The sequence below is a fragment of the Magnolia sinica genome, chromosome 10 (genome assembly GCF_029962835.1).
Source record: "Magnolia sinica isolate HGM2019 chromosome 10, MsV1, whole genome shotgun sequence".
Lineage (NCBI taxonomy): Eukaryota > Viridiplantae > Streptophyta > Magnoliopsida > Magnoliales > Magnoliaceae > Magnolia > Magnolia sinica.
The window spans coordinates 78,229,380-78,251,656 of NC_080582.1; the positions used below are offsets into that span (position 1 = coordinate 78,229,380).

Here is a 22,277-nt window from a genome sequence, read left to right on the forward strand (position 1 = left end):
CAGGTGCGAGGATCTGAGCTGAAAGACTCTGTCGAAGTCGTCTCTCTCAAGCCTACTTTTCTCAGCATTGTCGAAGGTAAATATTCCTCATGCAACGTATCAAGGCACAAACATGGTGGTCCGCGAGACAACTAAAATGGATGGTCAGTCGGCTTCCATTGGTTGACTTAGTGGGACCCATGTGTTTCTGGCCGGGGCTCAAGTGCTAGGCTTGCATACCCGTTTCACTGGTCCTGCGTGGATGATTTTATTATTTAAAAAAAATTAGGGGGCGTTTGGTTGCACCAAATATCATCAAGAAGGCGCAACCAAACGCATACATTTGTATGAAAGCCATCCAAACCATCCATCAGATTCATCACCTCGTATTATCCGCAAGTGCCAAAAAACCAGCCTGATCTACCACTTATACATGGAACAATATGTGTGGGGTTGCCCACCCTTGATTTAAACATGGGCTTACTAAAGTTCAAAAACGGCGTGACCATTCATCTAGACTAGGTGAAGCGTCTGAATGGCCTGGATTTCATATACATGTTAACATGACAACACTACACAAATCAAGAGTGGACATTCCCTCCCAGCTTTTCTCCTATAGTGTGGCCCACCTGACTCACTAACCAGACTTATTTCGGGAGCCTATCAGTAATATGCACTTACGCATACAATGGACAGGTTGGATTTCATGCACGCATCACGTAGGCCCCACATCTACCCCACCACTTGAGCGGGTCACGGAACTTTCCATGAGGTTGAGCTGTGTAGGCCTCACCGTGATTTTTGTCAAACATCAACACCTTGAATTTGATGGGTACCCCTTAGTTTATGGGATATCCCAAAAATCAGCCGTATACGTGACTTAGGTGGGCCATACCATTTAAAACCATGTGAAGATATGCCTAAAACATATAAAAGCATTTTTTGGGGCTCATTTGAGTTTTGGATGCGTCTGAAACATGGTCTGACCCCTCATCCAACACAATGGATGGTTTGGATTTGTGAACCACGTGTCGATGGGCCCAATAAATGATTACGAATGTTTTAATGGGAGTCTAACCCCTCTCAACTGTTGTATCTAGTGTGGCCCACCCAAGTCATGCATTAAATTGATTTTTAATCCCGTGGCCCACCATGGAATGGTTCATCTGACTGATGGGGTAGATGTTAGACGCACATCAAGGTGGGGCCCACACAGCTCGACCTCGTGGAAAGTTCCCGTTTTATATATATTATGTATATAACATGGTGACCATGTAGGAGGTGGACTACCTAGTCAGGATCACGTTTTAGCTGAAATCCGGATCGTCCATTCTCCAGGTCGGCTACAACGTCCCAATCAATAGACAACTGATGACTTGATCGTTGAGAGTACGTGTGTGGTCCACCTGATGGATGGATTGTTCCAATTTTAGCTATAACCCACCTTTTCACGGTTCTCACGTTCCACTGGATAAATAAACCATGGACCCATTTACACGTATTGAGATATTTAGCACGTGCATGCATTATATCAAACAATAATTTCTACACTGAAAATGATCATGATTAAAGGTGCGTTTGGCTGCACCAAATATCATGATATTTGGTTCAACCAAACGCAACCAGTTGTTAGCAGCCACACCATCTAGACGGTCCATTAGGTTTAGTTCAATCATCTTCTGCAGTTTGGCAAAAATCACAGCACTCAGATGGTCCTTAACGTCCATGATGGGCCTATCCTTTACAAATGGTCTCCCTCCGTCTATTTTTTTCCATGCCACCAACTGGACAGTTGGGATCATTTAATCAGTATCATTGTTCAAGGAAGTCTGTGAAGAGTGGACTCGACGTAATGGACGGTCTACATAGGTTGTGGATACCAAAGACTCCAAATGCAAGTAGCCGATTACATCAGGAGATATCATTGTACTACATCACATGCACTGGACTACATTAAAAGCTATTGTTCTTTCAAGCTGCGTAGGCCCCACTATATATCTATGTGTAATCCAACCCGTGCATTGGGTGAACCCAGCCATTTAAGGTCTAGATTCCAAAATCCAGCCTGATTTATAACTTATGTGGGCCACAAAAGCCGAAGAATGGAGGACATTGGGGGGAGGGTGATACCTGCCATAGATACTTCCAGATAGAATATGGTGTCCACCATGTTCTGTATATACCATCCAAACCATTCATGATGTGAAAACGAGCAGGATGAAAGGACAAAGTAAAAATTAATGTATTCTTAAACTCAGGTGGTCTACACCATGTGAATCTATACATTTTTAGGCGTGGTTGTACATCGCTTCCTATGGCGTGTCTCATCTGAACTTTGGATCATGACTATTTTTGGGATTTAAGATGGACATGAAACCTTCCACCAGATGCATGGTTCGGATTCCACAAACAGATCAGGTGGGGCCCACACAGCTTCAAATTACGATGCTCCATTAAGAACCAGCAGCACTATGGTCGGTCCATTTCTCATATACAAATGGTGATGGGCTGTCTTGGGCTGGTCCCCATTGTCCTAGGCCCGGCCCAACCTTCTGACCCGAAAGTTAGCTCCAAGCCCAGTTGTAGATCAGGCCCAGAAACCATACTCTCTCCAGCCCACCACGGTCCCTGCTGTGGATGTTGGCTAAACTGCCCATTTGAAGGTCACCCAGATTGTCTGGTGGGCCCATCATGGGCAGGTGATGACTCAGATAATCTTCCCCACAGAACAATCTGAATCGTCCGATTGTTGCCCTTCAGATGGACAAGTGGGTCAATGGTCCACACTCAGTAAGAAACAATGCTCCAGTTGTATGACTAAGATTTTTCCACCAAAGGAGATCAACCACAGGGGGCCCGCCAGATCAATGAAAGGTGGGCCCCATCTAAGATTTTGCTTGCTGTCTCGTACTCACTACCCAGTAATTGCTGATTTACCAACGTTATTATTGGACAACCAGCTCTAGAGCTAGGGGGTCATTAGGAATCATGGAATGGTTGAAGCATTTTTTAAAGTTGTTCCGCCACTCAAAGTATTGGATGGCCCAATCAAATCTTACCACATGGGGTTGCTAGAAAATTTCCTGGTGATTGAATCATTAGGCAATTTATAATAAGAAAGAAGATTATCTTTTGATATGACGTGGCAGGATTTTATTACCATATGTTAAGTGATTGAATAATTTTCGAATATGCTTTATGTGAACTTATCTCCGACAATGATACATGGTTCAATCAAATCCTGCTACATATGATCCAGGAGTAACTATGGTAATTTGATCACCAGGCAATCTAACAAGTTTGCTATAATACATTCGGCCCATTTTAATAAGTGATGCATGGATGAGTGTAATGAGGTCAATCACGGTCTTTCTCAAGGGATAATTACTTCAAATCCATAAAACTTCTTTGAACTCTTCGTAAAGACTTCTCAAATTCAAAAGAAAAAATAAAAACTAGAAATAATTATAGTATGCAAAATAAATTTATTGAATATTAATAGATGAAATAAATGAATTTACAGTGCTTTAAATAGGGATACCAAAACTTGGAATAAGTTTAGGACTTAAACAATAACTCAAACTCCTTAAAATTTACAAATTGCTATGAATAGTAAGTGTCTTATGTAGCTTAACCACATTATTCTCCTAATATTAGATTGGAATATTTCAACAGTTGATCACTTGATTTTTCTTCTTTACCATTTAATAATCAATTAGTAACTTTATTTATTATTATTTTTTTAATACCACGGGAGGTCTTATGGTTTATCTGCCATATGTGGTGAGGCTAATAATATAAATGATTTAAGTATTAAAAAGCACCCAATCCAGTGGAAAGGGGTTGTTTCGATGGGAGTAAATAGAGGTAAGTGAAAGGACTTTAGAGCAAATGAAGGTAAATTACATTTTAAGATGTATTTGGGTGACACTAAATGCATGAAAATGAAACAAAACGGATATAGAAATGAAATCTTGTTTGTGAGAGATGATTTGAAAGTAAATAAGGTGAAATGTTGTTTTGAGCTCCTTAGAGAGTCTCATGAGTAAATAAAAGTGCTGCTACATGTATGGCCATGTTTGCTATATATGTGGCATGTTGATAATACTTCAAAACAATTTAATTTTAAGCTACTTCACTAAAATTATATGAATATCATGATTCAAACCATATAAAGGTTAGCCATATAAGTGGATGGCAAAAAAAAATGCTAGCTTAGTTTCTTGTTTGTGATCCTTACTTTTGTAGCTCACCTAGGTTTTGAAATTTCCTCAATTTTTTCTAAAATATATATTTTAATGTGCTTATGATAATCATTCAGTTTAATATCACATATGTACATTGATTTAAGGTATTAATGCTAGTGGGGATATCATATCTTCTCCTGTAAATGTATCGGAAAATTTGAATCCAAGCATAATATTTAAATTTCAAATCCAAGTACATATGTTTTTACATCTCAACCTTTCATGGAATTTACTTCCATCTACTAGTTAAGCAATAAGCTCAACTAAATAAGTGAAAGTATTGCTTTGTAAGCCTTTTAAACCGGGCACATCATCTTGACAGTTTAAAATAATTTATTTTTTTTCCTGCCACATGCACAATTTTTAATGCCTGCGTATCAACCATCACAATCTATCAGAGTACCAAAAGTTCGTTTCTTTCTCCCACTCATAAACTCCTCCTCTCCTTCTTCCTTCATCCAGACGACTACACCGAAGAACTATCCGTCGCTCACGTCCGTCGACTTCTCGACATCGTCGCGTGTACGACTTCCTTCGCCTCAAGACACTCACCAAAGAGCCCAAAAGAACCCGGTCCAACCAAACCCGGTTCGGATGACGGGTCCCCCAAAACCGTCACCACCACAACCACAGCCAAACCTACCAAAGACGGGAAACCAGAATCTCCCTCAGCCGTTGATGCAGAAAAGGCAGATGCGGCGACGGCTGCAACGGTGTCGATTTACCCTCCACCAAAGCTCGGGCAGTTCTACGACTTCTTCTCGTTCTCGCACCTCACGCCGCCGCTCCAATGTAGGCACTCTTCTCCTTCCTCATCTCTCTCTCTCTCTCTCTCTCTCTCTCTCTAATGAATTCGCCCACAGCAGATGGTTTTGCTGCCAGTGATTGATTCTAACTGTTGAATTTCGTGCAGATATTCGGCGTTCGTTGCGGGCGTTTGTCGAGGATAAGAAGGAAGATGATTTCTTTCAGATTGATGTGAGTATCTAGATTTTTATTTATTTATTTATTTTAAAATTTCGTTATCTGGAAATGGCTGGAAATGGAAAATAATAATCTATTTTTTTTTTTCCTGGATTTTTCTAGTTTGATTATTGAGTAATTGTAGCTAGACTCTGGCTGTGTGCTTTCTGCCATTTTCTTATGGCGGCGATGCATCCATGTACGTGTGGCATGAATGCACTTTAATCTGTACTGTTCTGAATCTTGGGCCCCATTGTGGATGGAGATTGGATGATCTTAAGATTGGATACTGGCTGTTGAATGTGGATAGCTGATTGTTTTCCTTTCAACAGTCCATTTGATTGGGGCTGCTGGGATGGTTAGGGTGACCTGAGCAGTTTGATTTTCAGGATATGCTTCATCCGCATGGGGTTCAGCTATTTAGATGGCATAGATTTGAGATGCATGCATGCCATGTGTATAGTCACCACCATTTAAGAAATGGTGGGACATACACCCTGAATTCTAATGGGTGAAAAGAACTATTCGTAAAGATGGAGAATTTTGTGATATGGGGTGTTATAAATCGACAGGTTAAGATTTGTAATGGGAAGCTGGTGACAGTTGTTGCTTCACGGAAAGGGTTTTATCCAGCAGGGAAGCCGCTACTTCTAAGTCATTCGTTGGTGGGTTTGTTGCAACAGATTAGCCGGGCATTTGATGGCGTGAGTAATCGGAATTTCTTGAATTTTATTTTGCAATTTATTTCTTGCTGTAGTTGGTATAAGGCTTAGATGATGATATGGAAAATGCTAACTATGTTACTTGGACCAACTAGAGGAGACAACATCCTTATACAATGTACCTTTTGTGAAGTTTCCTCACAAAAAACTCCAAGAACCTTCTTCCTATCTCCTTCTAGCATATGACAACTATGTATAAGCTTAAGACACTATAAGAATAATCTTGATCTGGCTGGACTACAGTGTTGAAAACATACATCTAACTTTGGGGCTGTTTGGATGCAAGCAAAGTTATGTTCCGGACAATCTGTCAGGGCATGCTGTCTTTGACAGGCTATGTAGGTTTTGCTATCTTGGACTAGCTACTTTATTTGTTGTTTGTCAAACACTGTAGAATAAGGAGTAAACATGGATGATTGGCGCATGTGACTACAGTGTCGAAAACATATATCTAATTTTGGGGCTGTTTGGATGCCTCCAAAGTTGTATTTTGGATAGACTGTCTGGGCACGCTGTCTTTGATAGGCTATCTAGGTTATGCTATCTCAGATTAGCTATTCCGTTTGCTGTTTGTCAAACACTCTAGAATAAGGAGTAAACATGGACAATTGGCACATTGAGGCGTTTAAGATGGACACCATCACATGTAGTACTTATGACACGTGCACATTGACAGATGTGGCTAGAGCTGGACACTGAGTTGAGCTTGACACAGCTTGGCTTGGTTCGGTTAGCAGCCTACCTCAGCTCGAGTTTGGCTTGGCTCAATCCCCGAGCTTGACTGGGCAGCTCGGGCTAGCTCGGGCCAAGTTCGAGCTGAGTTTGAATGAGGTACATCCTAATCTCAAGTGGACAACATTCCAGGAAACATTTTTGAATGAACATTGTGCGGATCGGATCCAATTGGATTGGATTCCAGATCGGATCGGTCCGGATTGGCTACTGATCCGAACTTGACTCGACGTACGGTCGGATTTGAGTGGGCCTACTCGATCTGACCCGATCTTGGCCTTCGGTTCGGATTGGATCGGGTCGGATCCATCGGATCGGATTGGATCCGTCAGATCGGGTCAGATTTTGCCCAGCTTTGGGCTAAAGTCTATTGATCAACACATTAAATATTCCTAAATTGTCTCAACTTGTACTAGGAAGGGAAACGAAATATGGAAACCGGAAATGATAGTCCCATTCTCATTAGATCTCCTTATAGACCAACAATATGGGTTCTATATACATGACTGTCTGGTGTTTACAAGCTGTACAGTTTGTAGACAATCACCAGAATACTATTTAGTTTGTGTATAGGTGTACAAGTGGAACCTGTTTGTAATGTGGACTCCATATTCCAGCAGATGGCTTTTTTTTTTTTTAGTCCATTGACCCTTTGGGTTCCACAGGTCAATCGGGCATTAGATAAACTATCCAATTGGATATATCCTACAGTCCAATAAGATCGTTAACAAGGGCCAGATCTTGCATCTGCCAGCTGTGGGTTTCACTTGTGGACCTAGGTATTGTACCAATGGTTGATCAGTAACGAATGGGCATCCTCATTGTTTTTTATATTTCAAATGACTAGGCAATCCTCCATTGAGCACAACACAAGTTATTGGAAAGTGCTACAGGCAGTATGAATCAGTGAACTCCTCACACAAAGCTAGTTTTACAAAAAAAATCAACGTTCTTGTACTATTTAGTTGCCATAGAAGAAAGCATCTCTGACCAGAATGTTTGCAACTTCTAACAATCTCCTTTTGTTTATTTCATCTTGTTTCGTTACACGAAGAAGAAAGAAAATTTAAGCTTTTGTAAATTTTTTTTTTTTTTTTTTGAGAAACCTATTTCTCTTTCAGGCTTACAAATCCCTTATGAAAGCTTTCACAGAGCACAATAAGGTGAGTTTACAGAGAAGATGGTTCTAAATAAAAAATTTTAATATCATGAGTTCATCAAAAAGCATGATCTGAACAGAAACATCTATCTTATTTCAGTTTGGGAATCTTCCATACGGTTTCCGTGCCAATACATGGGTTGTCCCTCCCATCGTTGGGGAAGCTCCATCCATCTTCCCCCCTCTTCCTGTAGAGGATGAAAGTTGGGGCGGAAATGGTGGTGGTCAAGGAAGAGATGGGAAGCATGATCAAAGGCAGTGGGCAAGGGAATTTTCAATCCTAGCTGCCATGCCATGTAAGACCCCGGAAGAAAGACAAATCCGAGACCGGAAAGCTTTCTTACTTCACAGTCTATTCGTCGACGTTTCAGTTTTTAAAGCAGTTGCGGCAATTCAGCATCTTATCGACAGCCGTAAGTGCTTGAATGAAAATCCAAGTAGTCATCCAAACTCAATTTCTTATGAGAAACAAGTTGGTGATTTAAGGATCACAGTAACAAGAGATGCACATGACGCAAGCACGAAGCTGGATGGTAAAAATGATGGAAGTCAGCCACCCGGAATGTCATCTGAGGAGCTTGCTCAAAGAAATTTAATGAAAGGGATAACTGCAGATGAGAGTGCGACAGTTCATGTAAGAGTTCCTCATTTCTAATTTTTGAGCAGTGCTACTGCTATGGCTACTTGCGAGAGTAGATACCCGAATCCTACTCTTCCAACATGTACCAATGCAGCATGTATGCATGATATCCTGACAATTCATCAGGTGGGCCACACTCGGTATGTACTGTAGCCTGAAAATCATGGCTTTTACAATCATCAGCTAGGCAACACTCTCATCTCAGATGTGGGTTGTCAGTTCTTTTTCCCCCAACAATCCAACAACAGTCATGATTTTTGGGCGATGCACAAACTTGGTAAGCCCAACAAGATGGATGGTCCAGATCTCTCACACGTGTCACATTGGCATGTGTTCAGAGAGTAGGATTTTATGGCTACTCCCATGGGTGCCATCATTTATCCTGATTTGTATGACTATCAGTCCTGAGATCCTTTCCTTATTTATTATTGAAGGCGCTCGTGTTAAGCCCTGAAGTAGCATAGTGGCCTTGCAGGATACTGCTACTTTAGGTGTTGTGGTAGTTAGACATTGTGGATACACGGCAGTTGTAAAAGTTCCAGTCATTGTCAATTGCGAGGGGACTCCTGTGCCTCAGGACATTGACATTGAAGACCAACCTGATGGAGGTGCCAATGCCTTGAATGTCAACAGGTATCAGTTAGGAGATCTTGTGTTATGTTAAGGGACCTGTGAGGCATTTATTCAACTTTCAGATGAAGAAAGTCAAGCACGTCATTTATACAAATATACGCAACAGAGTGCTGTACACACTACCCCTATACATCTCTTTTTCTTTTTTTCTTTTTTTTTTAAAAATAAATTTAAAAATCCTTTTTTGATGGACCTTTTTTAAAACTACTACTATACAGCGCAACATGGAAATAATGTCACTGACACAGTTGGCCATTTTAGAGTACACAAGAATGCTGTTGTACACAGAATACAGACATGTATCGATATAATGTGATACTCTAAGTCTGTGCTGTTTGTGGGTGCTCAATTGAATTGAATTGCAATACCTCAATTCTATAAAGTGGGAATGACATAAGTGGAGCTAGTCCCATTATTCATAATGTGGAATCCAGCTTGAAATGCATGGAATTGGAACTAGGGATCTATAACCATTATCCATTATTCCAAAAAAAAAAAAAAAAAACCATTAGAGAGGCCCCACCTCATTTTGGTTATTTCTACATTTAATTATTGCAATTTACTCCAACTAAGCATCCAAACACACCCTCAAGAAACTCCAGCCAAGTCCTTTTAAATTTCTCTACAATTCTCAATTTTAACAGTCACTGATCATGAATTGGTTTCCCGATTAACTTTCAGCTTGCGGATGTTATTGCACGAGGCATCCACACCTCAATCGCCTGGTGGAGACCAACGCTCAGAGTCTGACGATTTAAAGTCTGCCAGGTTGTTAATACGGAAAGTAATAGGGGATAGTCTAGCAAAGTTACAAGGAGAGCCTACTAAACAGAGAAGATCCATCCGATGGGAGCTTGGAGCATGTTGGGTGCAACATTTGCAAAACCAGGCTTCTGGGAAAACTGAATCTACGAAGAGTGATGATAAAAAAGTGGAACCCACTGTCAAAGGTCTAGGGAAGCTAGGGGGACTGCTAAAGGAGATTAAGAAGAAGACAGATGACAAGAGCAGCAAACTTGATACGGGAAAGGAAAATTCTACCTGTAATAGCTCCAGCTCAAGCAAGAAAGACACAACGGATACTGCTGACCGGAAAGAACTAGAGAAACAAGAGTTGGAAAAGGAAGCGATGTTGAGAAAGCTGCTTCCTGGCCCAGCATTTCTACGTCTGAAAGAATCTGAAACCGGTCTGCATTTGAAGGTTAGCGCTGCTCACTTCCTCCACAAAGGGATCGTTGGCTAAGTCAGTTTGACATTTCTTGGAAAGAGAACTGATCTCATGAAGGCAAGGTACTGCAGCATGTGGTACTGTGCCATCTTTCCACCAAAATGACCCTTGTCTAGGACATCAGTACCATGAAAATGGTAGGTCCCACCATGAAGATCACCTGGAACAAAAATCAGGCTATTCCGCTAATCCGGTGGGCCACAGTTAGAATCAATGGATAGCCACCGGTCTGACTCGACATACAGATGTTGCCCACCTAGTAAGTGGACCACCATGATTTTCGAGAAGGGTGATTTTCATGGTAGGTCCTACCACTATCATGTTACTCATCAAGCTAAATCATTTCTTGGGGAAGTGGCATATGAACATGTTCCACAATTTTTAGATTGTCATGCTGCATCTTCAACTTTAAATTCAAGTGGTGGAGACTGGTTAGAGGTTCTACTCCATGGCTTATACGGTTATAACAGGTTGTCTTCATGCTTTATTCATATTATATTATCATATTCTTGGCTGGCCATTGAATTCACTAAGGCATGAAACTTGATGTTCTTCATCAGCCGTTGACATCCAGGAACCTCAAACGGCACTTTCCTGTACTCATACCTTCATTGGACTTACGTGTCACCCATTTCAATGTGGTATATGTATGCAAGGTCCAAGCTGTTCTTCCCCACTACTGTGTGCAAAGATATGGACGGTTAAAAAGGTTGACCATGGTCCACATTCAAAATATATGCCCACCAGAAAAGTGGACCTAACCTGATTTTTGGGCTTAGTCATACGTTCCTTCTAATCAGATGCTACTCTCGCTTCAAATTGTGCATCAGATTCGTGTTCCTTCTCCTGCTTCCTAGCTGTTTATGCTTGCTAACGTTTTGAAATTGATGCTTCCCCACTCCAGCACTTGAATTTGTTGTTCCTTTGCTTCATGCTTTATGCAACGCTGCAACTTTAGGTCATGTTTGGATGCCAGGGATTCCATGCCAAACAATAGGAAAGGAAAAAGGTTTTCCTTTGATGTGACAATATCTGTTGTTTGGACAGGAAACAAAAGGATTGATTCCACAAAGGAATCATTACACATTTCCATAATTTGTAATCTTGGCACTAGAAACCATGTGACTGTTGTGAGAGGGATATGATATTTCCGCTTGCTATCCAAAGAAGAACTCTAAAATTGGAATCTATGTTTCAATATTACTCGTGGAAATAATCATGGGATCATCTTCATCATCATCTAAGCCTTGGCCCAATTAATTGGGTGCGGCTACGTGAATCCTATTATGCCATTCCCCTCAATCAAGGGCCAGTCCTTCCATTAGACCATAGGTCATCTAGTCTTTTCTTACTACCTCCATCCACGTCCTTTTGGGGCTTCCCCTTGCAACATGTACCAAATCCTAACAGGCGTAGTTCTTGGGCTTTGTTGCATGACCAAACTATCTAAATCTACTTTCCCTCATCTTATTACCTATTAGTGCTACTCCTAAGTTTCACTCATCCATGTCAATATCCTTATTTCAGCTCCACTCATCCAATGAACATGTTGTTCCTTAAATGCCCAACATTCTATCTCAAAAACATGGTGGTCTGATAGCTATCCTGTAAAATTTCCCTTTCAGTTTGAATGGTACATGACGATCACATGAAATTCCACGGGCATATCTCCATTCCTTCCAACCAGCTTGAATTCTATAGGCAACATCCTTATCAATCTCTCCACTCTCATTAATCATTGACCCAAGGTAATGAAAGTGGTCATTTTGGCAGGAAATCATCATTAGATAATTATTATTTTTTCCCCTTTCTTTTGCTTGGATTCCACATATCCAAACATGCCCTTATTTTTAGGTAGGCATGAGAAAACTAAAATCTGATGTGTCTGCCACACTGGGACGTGTAATTTACATGACAAGTCTCATTCAAAATATTCATAGAAATCTCATTGTTCTTTCTGCAAAATGCAGCACATGGTAGACACGTGACACATGAGATAAACACTGAAGAGTATTTCTTTACTGGCCTACTCAGTTTCCTGTTCTTGCATGATCATATGTCACTGCATGATGTCATTTTGGTCTCATTTTATGTTTGTTGGCAGTCACCTGATGAGTTGACTCAGATGGCCCATAAATATTATGCTGATACTGCATTGCCAAAACTGGTAAGGTCCACTCTCCTTCCCAATCCTATTTTTTATATCGAGCTATCCTTTGTCCCTATGAATGCTTTTCAATCTAGTGTACTTGATGGGATGTTGCTTGAACTTTTATCAGGTAGCAGATTTTGGTTCCCTTGAACTTTCTCCAGTTGACGGAAGAACATTGACTGATTTTATGCACACAAGGGGTTTGCAGATGCATTCTTTGGGATGTGTGGTAAAATCTCCAAGATCTTATCTAATATTTTTGTTTTTTCATCTACTTCTAATCTATATCTATGCAAAGGGCATGGCACTTTTTGTTTTAAAGGTTTCTTGCATGTTGACATTTTTCCCACACGGCCTTGCATATCCAACTAGAGGCGCAATGGGTGGGGTTCGGGCTGGTCAGGTTGGATCATATTCAGCCCATGCCTGATCCATCAATTAACAGGCCCAGCATCTAGTCCCGAGCCCGACATTTGATCCAACATGAGATGACCAGGTCTGAACAGTTGATAAGTTTCCTAAGCCCAAGCCCGCCTGACCCAACCCATTTATGTAAAAAAAAAAAAAAAAAAAGGATATGGAGGATTTGAACCGAAAGCCTTTTGCAAGTTTTCACACATCTAAAGCAAGCATATTTTGTGTGAGTACTTTTTATTTATCACACATCTGTACCAATAAAGCTAGCATATTGTGTGTGAACACTTTTTATTTATTTATATAAATTACATACACAGGTGAATTGGGTGGGGTTGGGCCAATGTCAAGCCAAGCCCTATCCATTGAGTTACATGGGCCACGTTTTCTGACCCGAGCCTGACCAGAAACCCAATAAACTCAACATTACACTGGATTTTAAGTGGGTAGTGTTGGGTAGGTTGGTCCACTTGTCACCCAACCTATTGTTAGTCCTATATGGCTATATCCAACATCCCTGGGCTTAATACCAACTCATTAGGTTTATCATTATTATTGTTTATTTTTGGGATATTTTTTCCACAAAAAATCATTTTTTGGGTTTCCTCTTATTATTTTTGAAGTTTTAGGATTTTTAAATATAAATATTTACACTATAATATTAAAATGTAATATCCATTAGTTTACTAATTTTTATGGATGTGTCAGTGAATTAGTCTTCCGAAAGTCACAGTGTCTGACACTGTGTAGGACCCCAACACATGTCACTCCAAGTTGCATGGATCGATATTTGACCAGAGCATTTAATCCATTTCATTCTTAAAAAAAACTTTGAAGAATATAGAAGTGTTTCTGATTTGCCTTCATTTTTAACCTCTATCATACCAGGTTGAACTTGCAGACAAGCTCCCTCATGTACAATCTCTATGTATCCATGAGATGGTTGTTCGGGCCTTTAAGCATATACTCCAAGCAGTTGTTGCGGCGGTGGATGATGTCGCTGACTTGGCTGCATCAGTAGCCTCATGTTTGAATATCTTGCTTGGATCTCCATCAGTTGAAAATGCTAATATGGAGTTGGTTAATGATGATAACCTCAAATGGAGGTGGGTCAAAACCTTCCTTTTGAAGAGGTTTGGATGGGGATTGAAAGATGAAAGTTGTTGTGATTACCTCAAATGGAGAAAGTTTGCTATTCTTCGTGGCCTTTGCCACAAGGTACTATGCCTTGATTCTTTATTTCAGGAGGATTTGTAGATGAGTGATGATGCATCAGGATTTAAATGGTGTCCTGATGTGCCCACCCCATACATGTGGACCCATGGTTAAGTGATCTAATCCATTGATATGATGGGCTCACTGTGAGGGGGATGACCCAAAAATATCCCAGCAGATGTTTAAGAAAATAATACAAAATGGGTCCATAGAAATGTCCAAGGATTTGGACAGCCAAAATCTTCTAATGCTGTTTTTTTTTTTTTTTTTTTTTTTGGGGGAGGGGCGGGATCTTCCATCCATAGTGGGTCCCATGATCACCAGTTTGTATCTTCAAATCAGGGACCCCACTCGCACATAATGTGCCCACTAGGACATTGTTCACGCACTGATGCATGGTTACCCTGAATGTGAGTTACCGGCAAGTCCTATTTCCTCTCTTTCATATTTAATGTTGTAAAATCCCACTAATCTCATCTTTATTAGGTTGGACTTGAGCTATTTCCCAGAGACTATGATATGGATGCCGCATCTCCCTTTAGGAGCACAGATATTATCAGCATGGTCCCTGTATATAAGGTAAGATACATAATTTTCTAGTTATTACTTGGATTCAGCTCTTATGAGAGTCGTTAACAAGCATTGACACCTGTAATTCTGTGCTACAGCATGTAGCTTGCTCCTCTGCAGATGGACGCACGCTGTTGGAATCATCCAAGACTTCCTTGGATAAAGGCAAGTTGGAGGATGCTGTCAACTATGGCACTAAGGTATTTACAAACTGCGCATCTGGGACTAAATGTCGTTCTTTGGTGTTTATGTATTGGTCCACTACAGTTCCTAAACCCCTAATGCTTTGTTTCTTCAATACTTTGATTTTTGAAGGCACTTTCAAAACTTGTGGCAGTATGTGGTCCTTATCATCGAATGACTGCCGGAGCATATAGTCTTTTGGCTGTAGTTCTTTACCACACAGGTGATTTTAACCAGGTATGCAGTTTGGTATGGATAATGGATATATGTATGTATTTATTTACAGGAATTCCAAGTGAACTTGAGGGAGTACACATCTTTTTTGGGTGTTCTCACATGTGCCAATGTGGCACACATGTGTAAGATCCAAGCTTCTCATCAAGCGGATCTCACCCCATTGATGCCTTGTCTAAGAAGCTTCTCATCAAGCTAGGCTGATTGAATCATCAGATGGACCCTGCATGTGTTTTGAATTTGGACCATTGGCCACTGCTATCTTTCTATTTATTCTGGACATGTGCGACCTACCTAATGATCAGACCAACCTGATTTTTAGATGAGGCGTCACATAGTGGGCCCATCTGATGACAAGCTTGGATCTCGCCCAACATGCGAGGCCAAGAGCCAAGAAAGTGTACTCTGTTGAGTTCCCCAAGCATTCCTCATTTCTGTAATGGGGATTGGTTTTTTTCACATCATAAGCCATTTCAAGCAGAAATTCTGCACAGTAACATTAGTTTGCACTTTAAGCAGGCAACCATCTATCAACAAAAGGCTTTGGATATAAATGAGCGGGAACTTGGTCTTGATCATCCGGATACAATGAAAAGTTATGGGGATCTTGCTGTTTTTTACTATCGGCTTCAACACACTGAATTGGCCCTAAAGTAAGCTTGTCTGTCATCGAAAACTGCCTCACTAGATATGCTTTCATGCTATTGCTAATCTCTAATACATGGTTGGCTTTCAAAACAATGGATGAATATGCCTTTGTAATTCTAGTTTTTACCGATTCATGGAAAAGTATGCCTTTTTTCTAGGTTTCTTTTTTTGAACTTTGTAGTTCTCTCCATGTATAGCTAGAGTCAGCCTGAGCCTGTCCCCATCATTTTCCAGCAGGAAATTTAGGTCCAAACCATACAGTGGGCCTGAAATTAGTCTCAAGCCTGGAAATGATAGCCATAAACAATCCTAAATTTGGGTTTGGGCCAGACCTTAATAAAAAAGGTTGTTAAATCTATGCTTCTGGCCGACCCCTTTATTGTTGGTCCTAAATATCAGGCTAGCAGGCCTGAAAGTTAGACCTAAGCCTGACCAATGGCAGACCACGCCTCAAAGCTTTATGAGCCGGCCCAGCACTTTAGAAACCTTATGATGTTAACATTGCTTAAGAAAGCTATTGGAGCTTATGCTTAAAAAGAAGAAGAAGAAGATGAAGAAGAAGAAGAAGAAACTATTGAAGCTCATGCCTTAAAAAAAAAACTATTGAAGCTTACGCCTTGAGGCAAGGGTTGTAAAGAACTACTAGGAATTATGTGATGCTACTCTAAAGACTCTACACTCCTGCTGTCATTTGAGGCTTCTTTGAGAGGAGCAAGTCTTTTGGCTGTAGTGTTTCATGATACTTGGCATCTTATCCATTTTGTCTATATGCAAAGGACCTCATGCCCAAAGGTTTCTCATGGGACTCAATATTTTATTCAATACACACGTACATATTTATGAACATACATCAATGATTTGATATTGATGGATGCATTAGCTTACTGTTGCCTTTTGCATTGTTCCAGGTATGTTAACCGTGCATTGTATCTATTGCATCTAACATGTGGCCCTTCGCATCCGAACACTGCTGCAACCTACATTAATGTGGCAATGATGGAAGAAGGCCTTGGCAACATACATGTTGCACTCAGATACCTGCATGAGGCTCTCAAGTGTAACCAAAGACTGCTTGGAGCTGATCACATACAGGTCTCTCCCACCCCCCTCCCTGTGTGTGTGTGGATCTTTTGATTCTGATCAAGAGAGACAGTGTTGTATGTTCGACCCAGCAGTGGTACAGGTGGGTGCATCGTTTAGTGACCTAAGCACTGGTCTGGTGGGAGCCATCATTGGGTAGTCCATGCCTAATATCTCCGCTATTTGATGATCCACCCCATCTGAGGAATATGAACAATTATGAATGACAGTCCACTTTTAGTGGAGGCGCTGCTGAATTGTCAGGATCGGCCAACGTGGAAGATTTTTGGGATGTCCCCCATCTACAAGGTGATCCATAAAACGACAATCTGGATCACCAGAAGGTGCAACCAACATCTACAGTTTGTTTGCCTGAGGAAATGCTTGGGGAACATTGCATATTTCCTTCTTTTATGTATTACTTCCATATGTTATGTTTGTTTCGATGACACTGATGTCTGATCTGTTATCTTGGGCTTTATTTCATAGACTGCAGCCAGTTACCATGCCATCGCCATTGCTCTTTCTTTGATGGAAGCCTACTCATTAAGTGTTCAACACGAGCAGACCACACTTCAAATATTGCAGGCCAAACTTGGTACGGAAGATCTCCGAACTCAGGTATCATCTAGACCATTGGTTCATGACCAAATCTAAGCTGATTCTGTATTTCTGATTATCAATTTTACTTCTAGTTGCATTTGGATGCTCAACTGGACTGAATTGCAATTCATTTAATTCACTATCCAGGAAATGACCCAAGTGTGTAGTGCCATTTTATTCATAATTTCAGCCACACCCCTAATGGCAATCCCATGTGTTCCAAGTTGAAAGAGTGTAACAGTAATTTGGGGGCCAGTCCATGAGCGGGATGGTGTTAGCTCCACTTTGGTCATTTACTCTTTATTGAATTGAATTATTGCAATTTGTTTTGATTGATCATCCAAACATAGCCTGAATGTATCTGTAAATCTTGCATACAATGTAGGATGCTGCTGCATGGCTTGAATACTTCGAGTCCAAGGCCTTGGAGCAGCAAGAAGCTGCACGCAATGGTACTCCGAAACCAGATGCCTCTATTGCCAGCAAAGGCCACCTCAGGTAGTAATATTAATATTAGCTGGGGTTTGTTAATAATATTGATCACTTCCAAATTGTGTTTTTAGTGTGGTTTTGAGGTGTGTCCAAATGTACTATCTAAATGCATTGCGATTTGGGTAAAGGGAAATAACAAAACCGTAACTTCCTAGTGTTCATCTTCGGGATCTGAGATACGAATTGAAATTACATTACTTTCAAGTTGGACTTCGAAAAAAAGAAGAAAAAAAGAAGCTTACTGCTATGTGAAGCCCAATTCTTTATGATAACTAAGAAACATCAGTAATTCCTCAGTAAATTGGGTTACTTATCACAGTTCAATTCACCTGTGCATCCAAATGCGACTAAACTGTTTCAGGATTCTTTTGCATTCAAGTTAATGGTCTAGGTCTTGCTTGGAAGTTAAATGCATTTGGCATGCCTTGGCCCTAATGGAAATCATGCGTTTGTTTCTTCTATATGAAGAAACAAGCTGAGTTGCCATTTGGAGCTGGTCTGGACTTTCTCCATTCCACTCAATGTGGGATGGGATTTATGTACTTTCCAAACAAAGTGCTTTTCACAGTTTAAAGTCGGTGCCCTTTAAATAGCGGGACATTTTTGATTTGCAACCTTCTCCAAATAGTGCCTTAGGTAAGCGATGCATATCCTTTTAACTTAAGAAGAATTACTTAGATTATGGCCTTTTTAACTTCACTGATATATTCACAATTTTCCAAGGAATGTGGCAAACTTGGTTCAGATGATCTTTCTAAGGTCTTAATTTACCTAGGAGGTAATATATGATGCTTGATCAGAAGAAGAAACCTTTTTTTTTTGGGCCCAGAAATTGTACAGGTGGTGCGCACCTTTCTGTAACCTAAGTCATTGATCCTGTGACTCATATCATGGGATGGGCCATTCTCTCTAGTATCTCTCTTATATATTGATCCTTGTCACTCAATAAAATGGAGGATACAAGTTACCACCAAATACACACTTAAGTGGTGTCTGTCAGACAGTTGGGGTCGTCTGACGGGGATATGTTTTAGGGTATCTACCATTTGATATTTCGCATGAATAATTTGGAGCACCAAAAGGTCTACCCAACATGTATGGTTTATTGGGCTGAGAAACTGCTGAATTTAGCATTCTATATTTCCTCTTTACCTCTCAATCACAACAGTTGTTAAATAGTTAGACCACCAAGTTCTGCATGTGATGGTAATCTGATTGCTCTGCCCCTTTCACCAGTGTGTCGGACCTTCTGGATTACATAAACCCAGATGTGGATATGAAAGTAAGAGACATTCAGAGGAGACAAGCTGCCCGTGCAAAGGTATTCATTTTCTTGCATGTACCGAGAAATCTTAAAGAGCCCATATAATCCTGATTTCTACTTGTTTTCATCCAATTAAAATTATCTTATCAAAATCTCCTTTATTTCTTCATACATCACAGATGAGAGGCAAACCAGGCCAAAATCAATGGGAAACTGCCACAGATGAAGATCAAAAGGATGCACCTTTATCACCAACTTACCCTTTGAATGAGAACTCCAATGATAAAGAAAACAGCACCAAAACTCAACCTGTTGAATCCAAGGACAAGATGCCTGTCATCGGTGTGGCAGATGAGCTGCCTGCATTGCACCAACAAGATGAAACAATGCAGGTCGACACCTCTGATGAAGGGTGGCAAGAAGCCGTCCCGAAGGGCCGCACTCCTGCAAGTCGCAAGTCTTCTAGTTCAAGGAGACCAAGCCTAGCAAAACTCAATACAAGCTCTGTGAACAGCTCAGAATCCGCACAATATAGAGCAAAAACCACCAACTTCCCTTCCCCAAGAATGTCTCTGAGTGATTTTGTTGGAGCTGCTGCTGCTGCTGCTGTTTCTACTCCCAAGAAGTTGCTCAAGACCTCAAGCTTCAGTCCAAAACCCAATGCCCTTACCATCTCAGCGAGCAGTGTGGAGAAATCCACTAATGCAAAATCAGCACCAGCTAGCCCTTCCAGTAAAATCCAACCTGTCAAATTGGCTCCTCTATCTAGTCCAATCAGCACGCAGTCGGCTGGAAAACTTCTGTCATACAAAGAAGTAGCATTGGCTCCACCAGGGACAGTAATGAAGGTTGTGGCGGAGCAGCGGCCAAAGGAGAACCATCCAGACGAGCAGAAACATCTAGTAACTGAAGAAGCAACAGCTACTGAAAAGCTCAATGGAGAGAAAAAGGTTCAGAGTACTGTTGAAGAAGTGGACGAAGTGCCGTCCTCTGGTCAGGAAGTAAAGAGTCCTGTTGGCATTCAGGTAAAAAAAGCAGAAGCAGACGATGCTGTGGCAACAGAATCCTCTCAGGAAGCAAAGACTGTTGCTGTTGAGGAAAAGGATGCAGTGTCCTCTGGTCAGGAAGTAAAGAGTCCTGTTGGCATTGAGGAAAAAAAAGCAGAAGCAGACGATGCTGTGGCAACAGAATCCTCTCAGGAAGCAAAGACTGTTGCTGTTGAGGAAAAGGAAGTCGCTGAATCAGTAGCTGCAAATCCCACTTCCCCAAAAGAAACGAATGCTGAAACTTCAGAAACAGGTGGGATCATGGAGAAGCAATGTGGACCCACTTCCGATTTGGAAACCCAATCAGTTTTAACAGAAGAGACACCTAACTTGACAGAGAAGTGCACCGCCAATGCTGAAAATAAAGCAACGGAGGAAGGAGATGGGAAGCTGCAACCTCAACTCAATGAACACGAAACTGAGAAAACTTCGGCAAACGAAGGTGAAAAGCACGATGAAGAGGTGGGAACTGGGAAAGAGACAAGCAAGAAACTCTCGGCTGCCGCCCCTCCATTTAACCCATCTATGATTCCGGTTTTCGGGTCAGTTCCTGTGCCAGGTTTCAAAGATCATGGAGGAATTTTGCCTCCACCAGTGAATACTCCTCCAATGCTGACGGTTAATCCTGTCCGTAAGTCTTCTCACCACTCGGTGACTGCAAGGGTGCCATATGGTCCACGTCTCTCTGGTAATTACAACCGATCTGGGAACCGGGTCCCACGTAGCAAGCCTGTTTTGCAGAATGGTGAACATGCCATTGATGGTAATCACTTCATCCCTCCGTTAATAATGAACCCGCATGCCGCTGAGTTTATACCAGGCCAGCCATGGCTTCCCAATGGTTATCTGGTCTCCCCAAACGGTTTTCCAGTGTCCCCAAATGGATATCCGGTGTCCCCGAACGGCTTCCTGATATCCCCCGAGAGTATCCCAGTGAGCCCCAACAGTTTTCTGGCATCTCCTAACAGTTCACTTGCATCGCCTATGCTGGCTGCTGATGAAGTAATTGAAAGTGGATCTCAAGGAGAAGAAAATGCTGATGTGACCGAAAAGCCTCCTCTGGAAGTGAAAGAAGAGAGCCTGGAGCAGCAAATAGATCAGCCCCCAGCTAATGAAGAGACCCATCTCAGCGACACTGAACAAAATCCCATTCCAATAGCTGCTGTTTCTGAAGAAGTTGTGATGGCAGCAAAAGAAGATTGCAACAGTACTAGAATTGAGGAAAAACCAGTGAAGTGTTGGGGTGATTACAGTGACAATGAAGCTGAGGTAATTGAGGTTAGGAGTTGAAAGAAGGATAAATTCTTTAAAAGGGCACCACAAATTCGCATTACTTCAAAAAAAATGCATTACTTTTCCCTTGGTCATACAAGAAATAGAAAGCGAGGAAGCTGAGTCTGTTTCGGAAATGAGAATAGGGAGATTTACTGTTGTTTTCCCGCAGGACAAGATGCTTCCAACATTTCCATGATTTGATTTTGCAGCATGGATCAAGGGATGTCCGGGCATGGAATGTTCTGTAAGTTCATGTTCTCTGTCCTTGTAAAAGATCAACTAAGAAAACAGCTAAAGGAATTAATTAGTTGGTAGATGGTCCTTTAGATTTTCTTTCATCTGTACTTTAATTGAAAATTTCATGCACTAATCTGAAGAATTTGGCCTTTCACTTCATTCTGATCTTCATGTTCAATTGGGTTCAGTGTTCGAAGTATTGGTATCGCTACAAATTTCGCTAGCCAGGGATACGGAAACAATATCGTTATTGTCGATAATATCGCTGATTCTCGGAAATGTAGGGAAACATGGGGAAAACGATGAAATTTTTCAATGAAACTACAGGAGATCCTAAAGTACACATATTTGCATATTTAAGAATCAAATGATAGGGGGAAAAATGACTATTTATATATTTAGGAACCAAATAATAAATTTCCCTTTAATGGGGCATAAAAGCATGTATTGTTGACTCGGGGAAAACATTGAGAAACATGGGGAAAATGGTAGATCCATCCAACCATCCATCCAAGCATGCATATACATACATACAAACACACATGCATGATCCATCCATCC

The 22,277-nt window shown here is 41.1% G+C and overlaps 1 protein-coding gene across 1 annotated transcript in view; it reads left to right on the top strand.

Moving 5' to 3' along the window:
* Positions 1-21,875, top strand: part of LOC131217078 (protein REDUCED CHLOROPLAST COVERAGE 2-like) — a 29,723-nt gene extending 7,848 nt beyond the window's left edge. Inside the window, exons 4-23 of the mRNA XM_058211821.1 lie at positions 4-76; positions 4,689-5,018; positions 5,140-5,204; positions 5,762-5,893; positions 7,765-7,806; positions 7,903-8,436; positions 8,918-9,075; positions 9,757-10,276; positions 12,408-12,470; positions 12,583-12,684; positions 13,758-14,087; positions 14,571-14,663; positions 14,753-14,854; positions 14,970-15,074; positions 15,591-15,724; positions 16,628-16,811; positions 17,289-17,420; positions 17,788-17,900; positions 19,131-19,215; positions 19,338-21,875. Coding sequence (XP_058067804.1) covers positions 4-76; positions 4,689-5,018; positions 5,140-5,204; positions 5,762-5,893; positions 7,765-7,806; positions 7,903-8,436; positions 8,918-9,075; positions 9,757-10,276; positions 12,408-12,470; positions 12,583-12,684; positions 13,758-14,087; positions 14,571-14,663; positions 14,753-14,854; positions 14,970-15,074; positions 15,591-15,724; positions 16,628-16,811; positions 17,289-17,420; positions 17,788-17,900; positions 19,131-19,215; positions 19,338-21,494 — 5,454 coding nt within the window. The 3' untranslated portion in view covers positions 21,495-21,875. The remainder of the gene's footprint in view (positions 1-3; positions 77-4,688; positions 5,019-5,139; positions 5,205-5,761; positions 5,894-7,764; positions 7,807-7,902; positions 8,437-8,917; positions 9,076-9,756; positions 10,277-12,407; positions 12,471-12,582; positions 12,685-13,757; positions 14,088-14,570; positions 14,664-14,752; positions 14,855-14,969; positions 15,075-15,590; positions 15,725-16,627; positions 16,812-17,288; positions 17,421-17,787; positions 17,901-19,130; positions 19,216-19,337) is intronic.
* Positions 21,876-22,277: the final 402 nt, after the last annotated feature.